This window comes from Schistocerca americana, chromosome 5, assembly GCF_021461395.2.
Source record: "Schistocerca americana isolate TAMUIC-IGC-003095 chromosome 5, iqSchAmer2.1, whole genome shotgun sequence".
In the NCBI taxonomy this organism is placed as follows: domain Eukaryota; kingdom Metazoa; phylum Arthropoda; class Insecta; order Orthoptera; family Acrididae; genus Schistocerca; species Schistocerca americana.
Window position 1 is genome coordinate 211,435,032 of NC_060123.1, and position 17,778 is coordinate 211,452,809.

Here is a 17,778-nt window from a genome sequence, read left to right on the forward strand (position 1 = left end):
CTGATACTCTCAAAGGGGGTGTAGACGAACCAATTGGAGAAGTACAACCAACCAGCAGGGTAGAGGGTGCAGTTGAGTGGCTCTGAGCGCTAAATGTAGAAGACATGGAGGTCGATGGCACAGTCACTAAAAAGGATGATGATGTTATAGCAGTAGCATACAGCATTGTCTCATGTGTAGCATGTAGAAGATTGTATTTCTTTATGGCTTCTTGATACGTGAAGCAGTCATGAGTCTTGTAATCCTGGATTTTCTTTTCCCATTTGAAAACGGTGCAGTCTTGTGAACCGGAGGAATGGTGCTCCCGGAAGTTGACACAGATGTGGGGACATGCTCAAAAAATGTTTGTGTGCAAGTGATGGGCACAAGTACTACAGATTGGGCTGGCGTTTCAATGTGAGAACATGTGGCCAAATTACACGCACTGAAACACTGCACAGGAGGAGAAATATACTGTTTGGTATCACAATGATATACCTTCTAAAGCAACGAGTCACCTTGGAAGGCCAAGAGGATGGCTCCAGTACCCACTCTGTTGCCTTTTGGTTCCCAATGGACACACCAGACAAAACGCACACCTCGTGGCTCCAAATTGGCATGCAACTTGCCAGTACTCTGTGAAAAGGAGATCTCTGTGGAAAATGATAATCTGTACCATATTCAGACTTTTATGGGGAGTGGTTATAGTTACAGGTATGCCACCCAGCTTGTCGCAGGCGAGCAGCACCTGAGACTAAGCACGGAAGACCATTTTAAACAGAATGGAGCCACTTTTCACTTTTGAAATTGCTGCCACATCCCCAAACCTGTCCTTGAGATGTTCTATGAAGAAAAATAATTCTGTAGTCAAAAAAGAATCCCCATCCACCCTAGAACAAACCACACATTGGGGGAAGTATTTGTCACCTTATCTTTGAGCCCAATGTTCCTCCCACGCCATAGCCAGGAAAAGGAACATTTTGGGGTCATTCTTCTACGAATTGTAATATGACTTAGCTTCTGAAGAGACTGTTGGGGCCTTGTGGCCACCAGCAGAAGACAGTTTAATTTGCTCCATGTGCAAGTCCTCTGCCTTGGTACCATCCACTCTGAATGGGAGCTCTCCCCACTGGCACCACCCACCCACAGCAACAGTAACCTGGCCAGTACACATTGTCCTGGAGTCCCCGTGCCCCAGCTATGGTGGCCACATATTCCTTCGCTTGCATGGGGAGTTTCCAGCTCAGGCACCAACAATGTGATCCCTGCACTGTGCAGGTACTTGTCGAAATCCCCACAATGGAATGGTTACTGTGCTGGGTTTTCGTCATAGATAGTACCACTACCAGAAAGAAGGGCACAAAGATATAAAAGCACAAAAAGTGGAATATACACCACACTAGGTGACCTTCCTTGCATGATCTGCACGTCTGTAAAATTTAGAAAAGGGGTAGGAAGTCACACCCAACTAGGGGAGCATATAATTAATATTGAAAAGCTATAGAAGGACGGAAGGTAAGAAAACGAGTGTCCAAAACACAGATCAGAATCAAGCACAATTGGTACCAAGAATATCATCCAGTGGAAAGGTAGAGAGGAAAAAAAAAGGAAATAGGATACAGATAGACTTGCAGCACAGAAAGGGAAGTAGTGCTGTAAAAGGGAGGGGGGGGGGGCCAATGGTGGCCAAGCAAGGACTCAATGCGCCTCCCCCCTCCCCCCTTCTACCCTGGGAGGGTGTTAATAAATGGCTTGGTGCTAGGTACATGTGAAAATACAGGAAATATAATCATATAATGTCCATTACTGTCAGTGCAGTATCTGTGGGGCCTATTAAAGCTACAAGGTGGTTATAATTACACTTTCGCTACCTGAGTGACTGTAGATGGAAACTATTTACCACCTGGATGTCAAACTTCATAGGAATGATGTTCAGACTGTGTGCTGCAGGATATTATCGTGACTGCTGTTAGGTGCCAGTACTGGTACAGCTGCGTAGGGTTGAAATAAAAGCATTGGTATGCATTACAGTTGCCCATAATCAATAGGATCTGGAAAAGGTGAGCAGAGCTTTACTCCTAAAGCTGTTTTATCAAAACAATAGCAATAGAGGTGCTGCTATTCATGAGTATCAATGCATTAAAGAAATACTGAGAAGTCCATTTTCTGCATCGGGCTGAAGAAAATGATTTTGAAATTTGAATTAACTGACGATTTGGGAATTGCTCCAGGAAGAGGCTGACAGCCAATTGCACCACAAATTGTTGTTGAAGTTACTGTTGCCATGGCTGAGAATACTAGACACAATATGCAATCTCCAAGCAGTGCAAGAGCTGTATCGTGTCAGCTTAACATTCTGTGAGCCACCATTTTAAAAGTGCTGAAAACAATTGTGAAATGGTATTTCTAGTTAGGTTTCAGGCTGTCTTGTATCCAGGTGGTCATCACATTGAGAAATGTTTGTAACCTGGAATGTAAACATGGTTTGCAATTATCAAATAACATACACTTCTACAGAAATCGTAAGTGTTTCTTTCAGTGGTTTAGTTGTTATTTCTCTAGCACATGTCCTTTCAAATGTTTCAACGTAGTTTCATTGTCCTATGATCACTTTTTTTTTATGGTGGCCCTCTCAAGTAGCAAAAGTTAAAGTATAACCACCCTCTATCTCACTCCCGATTACAGCCAGTACCTGCAACTTTTCTTGTGTGTTGAAAATCCTCCTGACAGGAGTTCACATTTTGATGTAACAGTTGGTAAATGTATGATTCAAATTAATAAAGTGTCAATTTTTATTGATCTAGTTAATGATTAACATCAATTTTGCTCACTCAGCTGGAAATGCCACCATCTTCCCTAGTGTCTCAAAGGGCTAACAAACACCCTTGATTTCAATTCATTCACCATGTTCCATGGATTTCATCAAAAAGCAGAATGAACCTTCATTACATAAACATGTACACAATACAAATACATTTGTGGTAACGCTATCTTGTCACATTTATCATACACGGACCTCAGCAGCTGCTATAATAACAGTACGTGATGTGCTGGCGCGAACCATCATGATTCAACTCGCCTGAGCTGGCACTCAGAAGTGCAGGTCTGTCCAAAAGGTGGCAACAAGACTGAACGTTGAAGGCACTATTGTATTGGAACTGATGCACACAGCCAACCAACAGTGTCACCTCGAGGGACTGACAAACAGCATACCTGATATGATCCCCAAGCGAAGTGCACCTGATCTCATTCAGTTATTGTGTTTACTCATATTAACTTGACTCTGCTCTTGAGGCACTCTGCACTGTTTTGGACTTGGCGTGGCATTGTACTCTGACTGTGTATGGAACTGCTACACTATTTTCTCAATAAGTGATTTATGCTCTAGGAGTGCACTTATTTGTGTGTGTAGTTACCACACAAGTGGCGACAAGCACAGTGGAACATTCATGTGTGTTTTTCGTCTATTTGGCGATGTCATCAGGTGCATCCTTAGAGACTGTACTTCAAAAATTTTACTGCAGCAACTGGAAAGTCAGAGGCTTCTCAAGCTGCAACAGCAGGAACAAGTAGTCCTGCCTATTAGAAAGGCCTCAGCAATCTGGCTCACCCGCCTCCTTTCCCCACCTTTGATGAGCTTGCTTAGGGCTGGGAGACATACGAGGAACACCTTCAAGGTAATCGATGCCAATTACTATTACTGGCATACTCATGTTATTTCCATGAGAGTGGAATTTTATCAGTGCAGAAAGCAGCTCCACCATTAGTACCAGGCTTAGGCTACGGAGTTGCAAGGTCTTAATCAAAAACTGCTGTTTTGTTGCTTCTCAATCTAAGCAGTCTTGTGCTGGTAGTATGGTTAGGGATGCTGTCATTAGATTGACTCATGATAAAGAGGTCCACCAACATTAATAAACGGTCACAACGCCCATATAGTACTAGGGACAGAAAGTTGGCTGAAAGCAGATGTAAACAGTAATGAAATCTTAAACTCAGATTGGAATGTATACCACAGAGACAGGCTGGACAGTGAAGCGGGAGGCATGTTTCTAGCGATAAGAAGTGCAATAGTATCTAAGGACATTGACGGAGATCCAAAATGTGAAATAATTTGAGTGAAGGTCACGGTTAAAGCGGGCTCAGACATGGTAATTGGATGTCTCTATAGGCCCCCTGGCTAAGTAGCTGTTGTGGCTAAGCACCTGAAGGATAATTTGGAAGATATTTCGAGTAGATTTCCCCACCATGTTATAGTTCTGGATGGAGATTTTAATTTGCCGGATATAGACTGGGAGACTCAAACATTCATAACGGGTGGCAGGGACAAAGAATCCAGTGAAATTTTTTAAAGTGCTTTATTTGAAAACTACCTTGAGCAGTTAAATGGAGAACCAACTCGTGGCTATAACATATTAGACCTTCTGGTAACAAAACAGACCCGAACTATTTGAAAGAGTTAACGCAGAACAGGGACTCAGCGATCATAAAGCGGTTACTGCAGCGATGATTTCAGCCGTAAATAGAAATATTAAAAAAGGTAGGAAGATTTATCTGTTTAGCAAAAGTGACAAAAAGCAGATTACAGAGTACCTGATGGCTCAACACGAAAGTTTTGTCTCAAGTACAGATAGTGTTGAGGATCAGTTGACAAAGTCAAAACCATCGTACAATATGCGTGAGACGAGTATGTGCCAAGCAAGATCGTAAGAGATGGAAAAGAGCCACCGTGGTACAACAACCGAGTTAGAAAACTGCTGTGGAAGCAAAGGGAACTTCACAGCAAACATAAACATAGCCAAAGCCTTGCAGACAAACAAAAATTACGCGAAGCAAAATGTAGTGTGAGGAGGGCTATGTGAGAGGCGTTCAATGAATTCGAAAGTAATGTTCTATGTACTGACTTGGCAGAAAATCCTAAGAAATTTTGGTCAAAGCGGTAGGTGGATCTAAACAAAATGTCCACACACTCTGTGACCAAAATGATACTGAAACAGAGGATGACAGACTAAAGTCCGAAATACTAAATGTCTTTTTCCAAAGCTGTTTCACAGGGGAAGACTGCACTGTAGTTCCTTCTCTAGATTGTCGTACAGATGACAAAATGGTACATATCGAAATAGACGACAGAGGGATAGAGAAACAATTAAAATCGCTCAAAAGAGGGAAGGCCGCTGGACCTGATGGGATACCAGTTCGATTTTACACAGAGTATGCGAAGGAACTTGCCCCCCTCCTTGCAGCGGTGTACCAGAGGTCTTTAGAAGAGCGTAGCATTCCAAAGGATTGGAAAAGGGCACAGGTCATCCCCATTTTCAAGAAGGGACGTCGAACAGATGTGCAGAACTATAGACCAATATCTCTAACATCGATCAGTTGTAGAATTTTGAAACACGTATTATGTTCGAGTATAATGTCTTTTCTGGAGACTAGAAATCTACTCTGTAGGAGTCAGCATGGGTTTCGAAAAAGACGATCGTGTGAAACACAGCTCGTGCTGTTCGTCCACGAGACTCAGAGGGCCATAGACATGGGTTCACAGGTAGACGCTGTGTTTCTTGAAGAGTTCCTAGATAACAGAACGCAGCATGTCATTCTCTTCCGAAGTAAGAGTGATTTCAGGTTTGCCACAGGGGAGTGTCATAGGACCGTTGCTATTCACAATATACATAAATGACCTTGTGGATAACATTGGAAGTTCACTGAGGCTTTTTGCAGATGATGCTGTGTTGTATCGAGAGGTTGTAACAATGGAAAATTGTACTGAAATGCAGGAGGATCTGCAGCGAATTGACGCATGGTGCAGGGAATGGCAATTGAATCTCAATGTAGACAAGTGTAATGTGCTGCAAATACATAGAAAGATAGATCCCTTATAATTAAGCTAATAAATAGCAGGTCAGCAACTGGAAGCAGTTAATTCCATAAATTATCTGGGAGTCGGCATTAGGAGTGATTTAAAATGGAATGATCACATAAAGTTGATCATCGGTAAAGCAGATGCCAGACTGAGATTCATTGGAAGAATCATAAGGAAATGCAATCCGAAAACAAAGGAAGCAGGTTACAGTACGCTTGTTCACCCACTGCTTGAATACTGCTCAGCAGTGTGGGATCCATACCAGATAGGGTTGATAGAAGAGATAGAGAAGATCCAACGGAGAGCAGCGCGCTTCGTTACAGGATCATTTAGCAATCGCGAAAGCGTTACGGAGATGACAGATAAACTCCAGTGGAAGACTCTGCAGGAGAGACGCTCAGTAGCTCGGTACGGGCTTTTGTTAAAGTTTCGAGAACATACCTTCACGGAGGAGTCAAGCAGTATATTGCTCCCTCCTATGTATATCTCACGAAGAGACCACGAGGATAAAATCAGAGAGATTAGAGCCCACACTGAAGCATACCGACAAGCCTTCTTTCCACGAACAATATGAGACTGGAATAGAAGGGAGAACCGATAGAGGTACTCAGGGTACCCTCCGCCACACACCGTCAGGTGGCTTGCGGAGTATGGATGTAGATGTAGATGTAGATGTAGATGAACAGGTGCTGCAACTTGAAGATTCTAGCTTGGGATAAGTCCTCCCTGTAGCACAACTGTTTCAAGTTTCTCATGTGACCAGCTGTCAGTTGGATTCCTGGGCAGACGTGGCCACTGTCAACTTGGCACTTGTGTTCCAGCACAACTTTGGAAGCAGACATTGCTGTGGTGCAGCACAGTTGGCTGCCACGCTCAACATAAACACATGCGTGGTGGACTGGTTCCTGCTAGCCCCTGCCTTCCCGCCCTGCTTGTTTCGTTCAACATGACCTACCAGCCTATCTAAGCATTAGACTTCTTGACACAGTGTGATGGGATGCAACATACAGTCAGCTCCAGCTATGACTTAGTCCCCTCAGTCTATAAATATTAACATTATCAGCCTTGCATGTGACAATCTTGTGACTGTTTCTAACACGCTGTTTGATTATGTGTGTATTAATGGGACACCCTAAAGTTATAAGCGGATACAGGGATGGTAGAATTGCTTATTAATTCTCAACATGTCTCTGCACATTGACTCCCTCCATTGTCTCCTACCTTGCAACATCTTGTCCATAATAATAGACAACAAATCCCTACACTTGGACATTTTACAGTGGAGACAGCATGCAAAGTTCTGACCTGCCCATTGACTTTCCTTGCAGAGGACAGCACTTTTACAGAAAATTTGCTTGGTTTGGATGAACTTTGCAAGGAATTTTCAGGTATTTTTTTCACATGGGTTAGGTAAGGCCACGCATGTTATGGTGCACATTACTGTTAAACCTATGGCACAACCTTGTTTCTTCAGAGCCAAGCTATTGCCACTTGCACTTTGTGACCATGTAAATGAAGAACTCAACAGGTTGACTGCCTTGGATATCTTTGAACCTGTATCATATACCCAATGGGCTATGCCTTTAGTGACTATCAAGAAACCAGCCGGTAAGGTCTGTCTTTGCAGCGATTTCTAGGTAACGATTAATGCATAGTCTATGGTCAACGCCACCCTGCATCCAGAACTGATGACAAAACTGGCAAGAGGACAGTATTTTTCAAAACTGGATCTGTCAGAGGCATATCTACAACTATCATTATGCTAGAAGTCACAGTAAGTACTTGGAGTCAACATGCCCTATGGCAGGGCTGCACAACTCAAAAGTAGTCCACAGCCAAACCAAAACTATAATCTAAAGTGTGGGTCACAGTAAACTTCTTAGTCAACTGTGTTGAATACAATGTTTAAAAATCAATAAAAATTAGTCGCTATTACAATTACTAATTATTATTTTATTACATACTTCTGCTGATACGTAACATAGAAATAGCTGTTGTACTGTATAAATAAAGGTAACGCCAAGCAGCAAATAAATAAATAAACAAAAATAAAAAAAATAAAAAATGGCGAAACTACATAAAATTTATGTGACATAGAAATGGTTGTCATACTGTATAAATAAAGGTAACACAAGCAGCAAAAAGAAGAAAAAAAAACTTAGTAAAACTACATAAAATTTATTTTAGAACTTCTGAAGAAACGCATTATTTGCAAGATAATTTTATTGAAACATTTAATGACAGTAAAGAATAACTGTTTTAGTAGCATACTAGTATGCCAAACTATTACTTACGCAAACCGTATGAAAAAATAATAAATTTAAACAAACCTTTAATGTGAGACATTGCATCTCATGTCAGCTATATGTTTTTCAAAGTCTGGAGTCATATCTGAGGTTGAAGTTTTTAGCATGTGCTCTAGATGTTCATCAATTAAATAAGAGTGAAATTTGCTTTTATTTGAGTTCAAAACAAAAAAAGTTTTATTTACATATATAAGTGCTGCCAAACATGCTGAATGCTTTTATTGCTGCATCTCTTAGGTTAGTAAATTTATTTTTGTCCAAGTTTTTATAAAAATCAAGAAGACCACATTCCCTGTGCTTGGTTTTATAAATCGGAGAACACTGAATTTATATTATCTTCCGTTGTAAGCCCACAGGTGTATCTGCTGGGATTACAGAAAAAGTATCTTCAACTACTTTGAACATGATTTCCTCTTCTTTTGACAATGCAGACCTCTTGCCGAATTCTTCAGTCAATTCAATCTCAAATGAGAAAATTTCCTTCCTAGCACAGCATGTTTATCTGATGAAATTATTTTGCAAGTATGAAAATGGGTCATGTGTCTTTTCAATGGTTGGTATCTGAAGAGTGCAATTTTCATTTTGAAAGTACATCCTGTTACCAGCAGATTGAAAATAAACAGTAACTTTCCATGTAGTTTTAAGTTCAGCTCACATAAGTGAGCTGTCATATTAGGGAGAACGTAGGTCACTGATCCAGTTTTTATTTTTCAATTCAGGAAAGTTCTTTGGATCATTTCCACTCTTACTCCAAAAAAGTGCTGCAGTACTTTCTCACGACTTAGCCATCAAACGTCCATATGATTCAATACATCCCCAAATTTTTGCCACAGAAATGCATGAAATGTGCAGTGTTTAAGCCCTCTTGATTGGATGCAGCTGATAATAGAAATCACAGCTGACATGGTATGGTTGTATACCAGAACTTTGCTGTGTAATACTTGTTGATGAATAATATAATGGAATTTGATTAATGTTTTTCTGGCAATTTTTCCAGCAGTGATACTGCACCAATCTTATTCCCACACATAAAAGTTGCTTCATTGATGCAAATGGCCACAATATTTTCAAAACTGAAACCCAGTTTCTTCATGACGAATTCTTTCACTTCATTAAAGATGTCTCCACCGGTTGTTCGCCCTTACACAGAACAGAATCCAGCCTGTTCCTCTGTGATATTGATATTGTTATCAACACCACAGCTGAAAACTAAAAGCTGTGCAGTATCATTTCTGTCAGTTTTGTCATCCACAGCTAATGAGTAGTACTTGAATTCTTCAGATTTCTTTCTTAACTGGTCATGAAGGTTAGTAGAAATATCACACACTTTTCTTGAATTGTCATCCTGGACAAGCTTATGCTCTCAGAAATTTGATTTTTTTTTTTTGGACATAGTTCTGATACAATGATCATCATGCCCCCCCTTTTTTTTTTTAAAGAAATCACCCTCCATAAAAGTTTTTCCAGTGGCAGCAGTTTCTTTAGAAATTAAGAATTTTACTTTTGCAGCCACTTCACTCTCTGTCTTTCCTTTCTTCAAAAATTGCTGTTGACTAGACAAAGATTTTTACCAAATTCAATGCCTCAATTTTCCTCTCGTTATCATCTGTCTTCACCAAATCAGCATGCTTTGATTCAAAATGACATCAGATATTATATTCTTTTAACAGCTGCAATTGGTTCACAACAAACCAAACAAAGCACTTTACCACTGTATAGTACAAAAAGTATGTATTTGTCCACTCCCTATTAAATACCCTGCATTGAGACACAATTTTTCATTTGCAGTTGTTGTCACCTACTCTTTCTGGCCACCTCGAGTGAACATTAATAATTAAAACTTGTACTTTACCATGCACACACATGTAAAAGCAGAAGGCTCATGAGATTGACACAAGCTATAAGTTAAGTGGTATGTTCATCTCAAGACATCAAAATTTGAATGTCAAACAAAGGACAATAATTTTATTCTTTAATCAATGCTATGTCAGCAATATTAATTCGACAAGAGTGCAACAATACATAGGCATGTGTATGACTAAAGTCTAATGGTAAGGTACAAACATTAGTCATAAATTAAATTCAAATCTTGTGAGAGTACCTTACCACATGACACAGATACTGTAGTGTAGTACCTTGGTAGTTTTTCCTCTTTCAGCAGCCTTTGTAATAAGTACTGGAAACACCTCACATGTCGCTTGAAAGTGCAACAGTCACATGCAAGCTTTGCCTGTGTGTGTATGAAATAACTGGCTTATACCTATGACTGTCCACAAGGGATATCAGATCAAGCAGCCTCCCATTAGACCCAAATTCTCAACTTATCCACACACTATAAATGTGCCCCTTGTCCCCCATACTGATGACAATTTCGCCAATTCCTGTAAGCGTTCAATCATGGAGTGCATCTGCGCTGAAGAGACATTGCCTGTCTCATCTTAATTGTGTACATATATGTAGTGCTTGTTCTTGGAGACACGGGTATCTGATGGGAGTCATGTTAGGGTGGTCATGCAGTACCAATGACCACTCTGCCCGGATGGTTCAGTGCTCGCCAGCAAGGTAGTTCAGCGTGTTCGGTCAGAGGGCTGCGTGCCCTCTGTAATAAAAAAAACTGATTCAAGAAATCATCAATTTAAACGGATGTCTGGATGTCTTGTGATGTCCGCCACAACGAACTATATTGGGGAGGGGGGGAGTGGTCAGAGCATCTGCCTAGTAAGCAGGAGACCTGGGTTCAAATCCTGCTCCATGACAAATTTTCATCTTTTCCCATCGATGTCCATAATGGCTGCTGGAGCAAAAATGGTGTCTGTTCTTTCGGACATGTCTGATAGACATACACATTTAATTGCTGCTAGTCCAAAGTTTGCAGGCAACTGGAATGTTACTCACTGTGGCCGGAAACTTCATAGCCAAGGAGAGCATCTAAATGGATTCTGAAGCTCCTTTTGGGTGCAAATTGATCAACTGTTATAGATGCCTACTCCTGATGTCCATACATTCTAAACTTCTGTTCCATGATGGGAAACTGATAGTGTGGCCTTGACACAGATCGTCTCCATAGAAGGCCTCCTCCACACCTGGGTGATGGATAATAGCCGAAATTTTATTTCACTTGCTTTTCAGTTAAAAGGAACCTTGTACGAGGGGGGACCCAAAAGAAACCAGATTGTTGTCATAAGAAATTTATTAATGAACCTTTTTAAAAAATTACTTCAGTCACCTTCAAAATACTCTCCATCGTATGTGATGCACTTGTCAAGTCTCTTTTCCCATTGTTGGAATCATGTTTGGAACTCTTCAAATTTGATATTGTCCAGTGCCCTTTGCGAAGCTGTTTTCATCGCCTCCACATCGTCTTAATGCTCCCCTTTTAGTGTTTTTTTCATTCGTGGAAATAGGAAAAAGTTGCACGGGGCTAGGTCCGGCGAATACGGAGCGTGGGGAATGACAGACCACCTCTGAGATGCCAAATAGTGGGTCACTCTTAAGGCCGTGTGTGCTGGAGCGTTGTCGTGATGCAGAAACCAGTCACCTGATCGCCAAAGTTCCAGGCGTTTCCTCCTCACATCCTTTCACAGACGCCTCAAAACATCCAAGTAAAAGTGCCGGTTATCAGTCTGGCCAGGGGGTACGAATTCCCAATGCACAATTCCACGAACATAAAAAAAAAAAAAAAAATTATATATATATATATATATATATATATATATATATATATATATATATATATATATATATATATATATATCTCATCGTCTTCACATTTGACCTCACTTGCCTTGCTTTTTTTGGTCTGGGAGAGGTGGGAGTCCTCCACTGGCTTGACACTTGCTTGGTTTCTGGGTCATACCTGTTACACCAACTCTCATCCCCTGTAATGACTTCGTTCAAGAAGTTTGGATCACATGCAATCTTTGTTTTCAAGTCCTGACACAGATTCAGGTGGATGGTTTTTGCTCCTGTGTGAGAAGGCACGGAACAAATTTAGCAGCAACATGTCTCATGTGCAAATCCTGACTCAAAATCTGCTGGCACAAGCTCCAACTGATTCCTGTCTCTGCTGAAATTTGGTCGATCATTTGGCGACGATCCTCGTTGATCTTTTGGCGGACCTTTTCAATGTTCTCCTCATTTTGCGATGTTGAAGGGCTTCCAGAATGAGCTCGGTCTTCAACACACGTCTCACCACGTTTAAAGCGCCCAAACCACTCGAAAACCTGTGTGCGGCTCATAGCGTCCTCCTGGAAAGCTTCCTGAAGCATTTGGTGTGTCTCCGTTGCAGTTTTTTTAAGCAGGAAACAAAATTTCACACACACTCTTTGTTCTTTAAAGTTGCCATAACGACTTCGCAGAGGTAACTCGCCAACAGTCAGAGAAACACAATACCACACTTGCACGTTCAGCTCTACACTGACGCCGTCTGCGCAGCTGTTTCATGAAGTTCTCTACTAACACCATCTAGCGTGAGAACCCTGCACTACGTCTACGAGTGGCAGCGCCCTCGGAGTCCAGTTTCTTTTGGGTCCCCCCTCGTATAGTCTTTCAGAATGCTGATGAAGAGCTTTCAAGGAGCACATCAGAGACACCGTCAAGGCAGAAGCACTCAGATGTTTTCTCAGTTCATACAGGCCGATGCCGATTGGTAAGAAGAACCTGTCTGAACTGCTGTACGGGCATCAGCTGCATATGGCGCTGCACCTCCTGCTGCCTACCCACACCCACCCAGATCACCTCCATCTCCACGCTACACGCTGGAGGCCCCCCGTCAGGGCTTGCACTTTTGGGTGTCATGAGCACTGTATTCTGGTGGTCATCCATGGTCAGGGTTTCGGTGAGTTCTCACACTACAAGTGGAGGACATACTGGTGTCCTTCCATCGAAACCAACTACACCTGCAGGTGGATGACCAGCCTCCACTTCTCTTCGCACACACCTCTCAAGCCTTCCTCCTGCTTGAAGTCTGAGTTTTTGGGTTCACCTCAATTCTGTGGGAGCACCTGCTCTGTGTTTGGCCCAACCTCGTGCCTCCTTGTCAACCACATCCTCAGCTGATATTTTTTCCAGCCTTCTGCACGAGAAACAGTTCCTGGGTTGTGAGACCTTAACTTTTCCTGGCGAATTGAAAGTTCCTGGGTTCTAAGGAGCTTCTGTGACAGGCAGGGAAACTGGTTGGTTCACAATTACTGTCTCAGCCAGTTTCTCCTCTCGCCCCCAAGGCACTGGATGTCCACACGGATCTAGTTTCAGTATCAGAACGCCCCTGTGGTTGGTTCCACACAATTGGGCATCTGCCCATGACAGGGTCTTCACTGCCACAGCCACTTCCAGCTGTACTGTATTTCATGGACTACCAGATGCACTTTTTCTTGTAAAAATTGTCTCAAAAATTTGGTGCATCTTATACTCGAAATTAATATAAAAATGTCCTGTGTTTGATTGAAATTTGCTGCCCATCTTAAAAATGGTCATATATTCGATATTGTGGGAAACCTATCTCTATATGGCACATTGGATTCAACTAGAAGCAGTAGTACACTGATGCAACAAACATGAGTTATGGGCATTCACAACCTTGCTAACACTGTCTCCCTCCCACCACATCATCACAAACCCAGAACACTGTCTCACCTATGATGTGTCATTGCAGTGTACAGTACTAGTTTGCGTTATCAGTAATAGTACAACATTTTTGTTAATAGCTAGTTTCGTAATGGAAAAAGATAAAAGGTATTCATATGATATTGCCTATTAACTGAAAGTAATAGCCTATGCAGAGGAACATGGGAACAGATCAGCTGAGCAGCATTTCGGCACTCCACCAACAGAAAAAAATGAGGAAGATTAAATGTGCAAATAAAGGACTGAATGCAGAATGGCCAAAACTAGGAGATGACCTACTGAAATGGATTCAAGAACACTGTTAAAATGGCATTGGAATTAATACAAAAATGATTCAAATACACGCCCATAAGCTAGTGCTACAGTGGAACTTAACAGACTTTAAGGGTGGAGTTGGTTGGTGCTACAGCTTTATGAAACGCCATGGACTTAGCATGCGGACCACAACCAAAATATCTCATAAAATGCCGTATGAGTATGAAGAGAAGATACTATCTGTCCATTGCTTTATTATTCAACATCAAAAGAAAACCTGTGTGGAAATAAGCCAAACAGCGAATATGGGTGAAATTCCTCCAATGTTTGATGTGCCGAGTGACAGAACTGTTGCCATGAAAGTTGCTCAAACCGCAGCTACAAAAACAAATGGACATGAAACAATGCACTATACTGTTGTCCTTTCATCTTGTGCTGAAAGTACTAAACTTAATCCATTGATCATTAGCCAGCACAAAACGATGGCAAAATAATCTGAAATACTGCCAAGTTCATGTACATGACGAGGGTTGGATGGTTGAGGCTGATATGCAATTATGGATTAATAGAGTGTCGGAGAGAAGGAAAGGTGTGTAATTGAAGAAGAGTTCTCTTCTTGTGCTAGATCAGTTTAGTAGTCATTCGAAAAATTCTATGAAAGAGAAATTGAGACAGGGAAATACAGAGCTTGCTGTTATTCCGGGATGACTTACTTCACAAATGCAACATCTTGATGTCTCAATAAATGAACCATTTATAGTGTATATGAGAGAAGAATGGTACAAATGGCTGATGGGTGAAACCCAACATGAATTCACACTCAAGGGAGCTTTAAAATGAACTACAATGGAACAAGTGTGTCAATGGATAAAACATTAATGGTCTAGAGTGAGAGGAGACATTATTGTTAAATCTTTCAAACCATATGGTACAAGTAATGCTCTCGATGGCAGTGGAGACCACCTTATATACGAAGAGGACAACAGTGGGAATGCCCGCCCCCGGTAGCTGAGTGGTCAGCATGACAGACTGTCAATCGTAAGGGCCCGGGTTCGATTCCCGGCTGGGTCGGAGATTTCCTTCGCTCAGGGACTGGGTGTTATGTTGTCCTAATCATCATCATTTCATCCCCATCGACGCGCAGGTCGTCAAAGTGGCGTCAAATCGAAAGACCTGCACCAGGCGAACAGTCTACCCGACGGGAGGCCCTAGCCACATGACATTTCAACAGTGGCAACAATAAGAAAAATAAGAAGAAGTAAGTTTAGATGTTGATTTTCAAGGATTTTAAAGGTCAGTTCTGTAATATAAATTAGGAATTTTGTTTTAGTCTGGCTTTACAATCTAATAATAAAAATGGCAAAAGGGTTGTTTTTTAAATTGCTTAAAAATTAAGGTGCACCTTACAGACCACAGTGTCTTACAGCCCGTAAAATACAGTACACATTGGTTGCGGCCAACAGGGAGCTTCTGTCCACAATGAAAGCACCCATCCATGGTGTTCAGAAGGACATTGATGTTACTTTCATGGGTACCATCTGGTGTCCCACACTATGAGGGATGGAAGCCAGTGTTGTACCATCTCACAGTCATTCCTTGAAGGACAGAAGACTGTGGTGAACCATTGCTACCACGCCTGTCATATTGGCACCTAGGTGGCCACTACCATAACAGGGCAGGACAGGAGGTGCTGGTGCGAACTGTCATCATTCAACTTGCCTGCACTGGTGCAGAGCATCAATGGTCCGGCCGCAAGGCTACGGCATGATCAAACATTGAAGGCAGCGTCGTACTAGGATCAGCACGCACACCTGACCGACAACGTCACCTCGACAGAGTGACAAGCTATCTTCTTGACATAATCCCGGAGTGGAGTGCACTCTGCCTCATTCTGTTACTGTGTTTTCTCATGTTTGCTTGACTCTGTTCTCAGGACACTCTGTACTGTGTTGGATTCTGCCTGACACTGTACTCTGTGTGTAACTACTGACCTACTTTCTCAATAAGTGCTCTAGGCTTGCTTACTTGCGTGTTTAGTTACTGCAACATTAAAAGATAAGCAAATCATTTGAATTTAATATGTATGCAGTATCAAAAAACTATCACTGAATTGCTTAATACTACTCATGTCAGGCCTGACTGTCTAACAGTAAAGCACATGCCTGGAATCAGATAGGTCACAGGATCAAATCCCACTTGGACCATGAATTTTTTCATTCTGCATATATCCTAACCTTAACCTCTTAACTGTGTGAATATTCACCAGGAAAGCTACATGGTTCAGGTTCCACATTAAACTGTAAGTCCCCTTTCCTTAGTAGAATTACTGGGATAGATTAGAAACAAGCAAGTTGTCAAAAAGTGGCGTCAAACTGAAAGACTTGCACCAGCCTGTTGGTCCACACAAAATTACTAAAGCTATTCATGCTTTCGTGTGCTAAATTTAACAAAGCACACTATAAAAATAGCTGCTAGTCTGAGAAAAATCTCTCTCTTTATTTATATAACATAGTGTCTACAAATTATATGCATTCATTAGTCAGGCTAACATCAAATTTTTCCAGCCTTCTTTTGGAGGCTGATTTATTTGACAAATAAATTCAGATGAGAAAATGGTCATTTAAATGAATATCAGCAACAATTTACCACTGAACATTAGCTTCGAAGGAGAGCGAGCATACTCCCAGTTATGGTGAAACATTAGCCCAACTAGATGAGCCTGTCAATGACTAGACTACTGATACAGGCAGAAAAGGCACCCCAAAGCACATCCAGTACATTAGAACTTACTATCTGCAGCAAGTCCAAAAAGGAGTGGGAAGGGGATTAGCAGAGAGAATTTCAGAGGCTCACTGTGCACAAGCTGATTCTGTTGGCCATAAACTCAAGAAAATGTTATATGTCGTAACTCCTGTTGTTAACATGTGTGTGATGAGAAAAATGAGAAGTGTGATAGTCAACATTGATGAAAAGAGCAATACAACCTTAGCTCTCTCACAAGAAGAGATAATTTTTTTGTGCAAGGTCCAGCACCTTAACATAGAGGCATAAGGATTCTGAGATAAGAATGAAGATCTGTCTCTTGCAACAGGAACCTTAATTTCTCTCACGTTTTTTAAGCCATTTTAGCTCCTCTGTTACATTAGGGTAGGGTCATAAACCAGTGCCTATTATTTATGTTTTTATAATCACTTCTATCAAGATGACTCCTATTAAGCTGTAGTAAAAGTTGTTACTATTCCTAGTGAAATCTCACACATACCAACATCTTTAACAGATTAAATACTGAGGCTAAATAAGTCTTCATTTTACTCTCATTGACTCTTATTGCTGTTTACAACTTCAAAGTACTGCAAATTTACAAATTTGTGAGTGCTGTACATACCAATGGAGCCTTAGTGTGTGAAGAAATGCTGAGAGACCCTCCATCAAAACCAAAATGGCAACAGTGAGGAAAGACCAAGCTAGGAACATAATGTATAGAATAATTGCACCGGTATAGCCTTCTGCTGTCAGCCCCATCCGCAGGACCATTGTCCACAGCACTTCAGAAAGCTCTGTAAGAAAGCAATGCAGTACTTGTAAGTTATTCACATCATCAAAGAAATCTGCAACACATGTACTGAAATAAAAAGATAATAATATTTACACATAAAGTTCTATTTTAACAGTTATGAAAAGGATAGATTGCTACTCACTGTGAAGATGACACACTGATACAGACATGCACAACGAAAAGATTGTTACACATTGAGC

At 41.3% G+C, this 17,778-nt stretch overlaps 1 protein-coding gene across 2 annotated transcripts in view; it reads right to left on the reverse strand.

Annotated features, from left to right (window-relative positions):
• Positions 1 to 17,778, reverse strand: part of LOC124615533 (V-type proton ATPase 116 kDa subunit a1) — a 656,071-nt gene that overhangs the window by 6,956 nt on the left and 631,337 nt on the right. For both annotated transcript variants that reach the window (XM_047143497.1, XM_047143496.1), the window contains exon 17: positions 17,408 to 17,579. In XM_047143497.1, the coding sequence (XP_046999453.1) occupies positions 17,408 to 17,579 (172 nt within the window). The remainder of the gene's footprint in view (positions 1 to 17,407; positions 17,580 to 17,778) is intronic.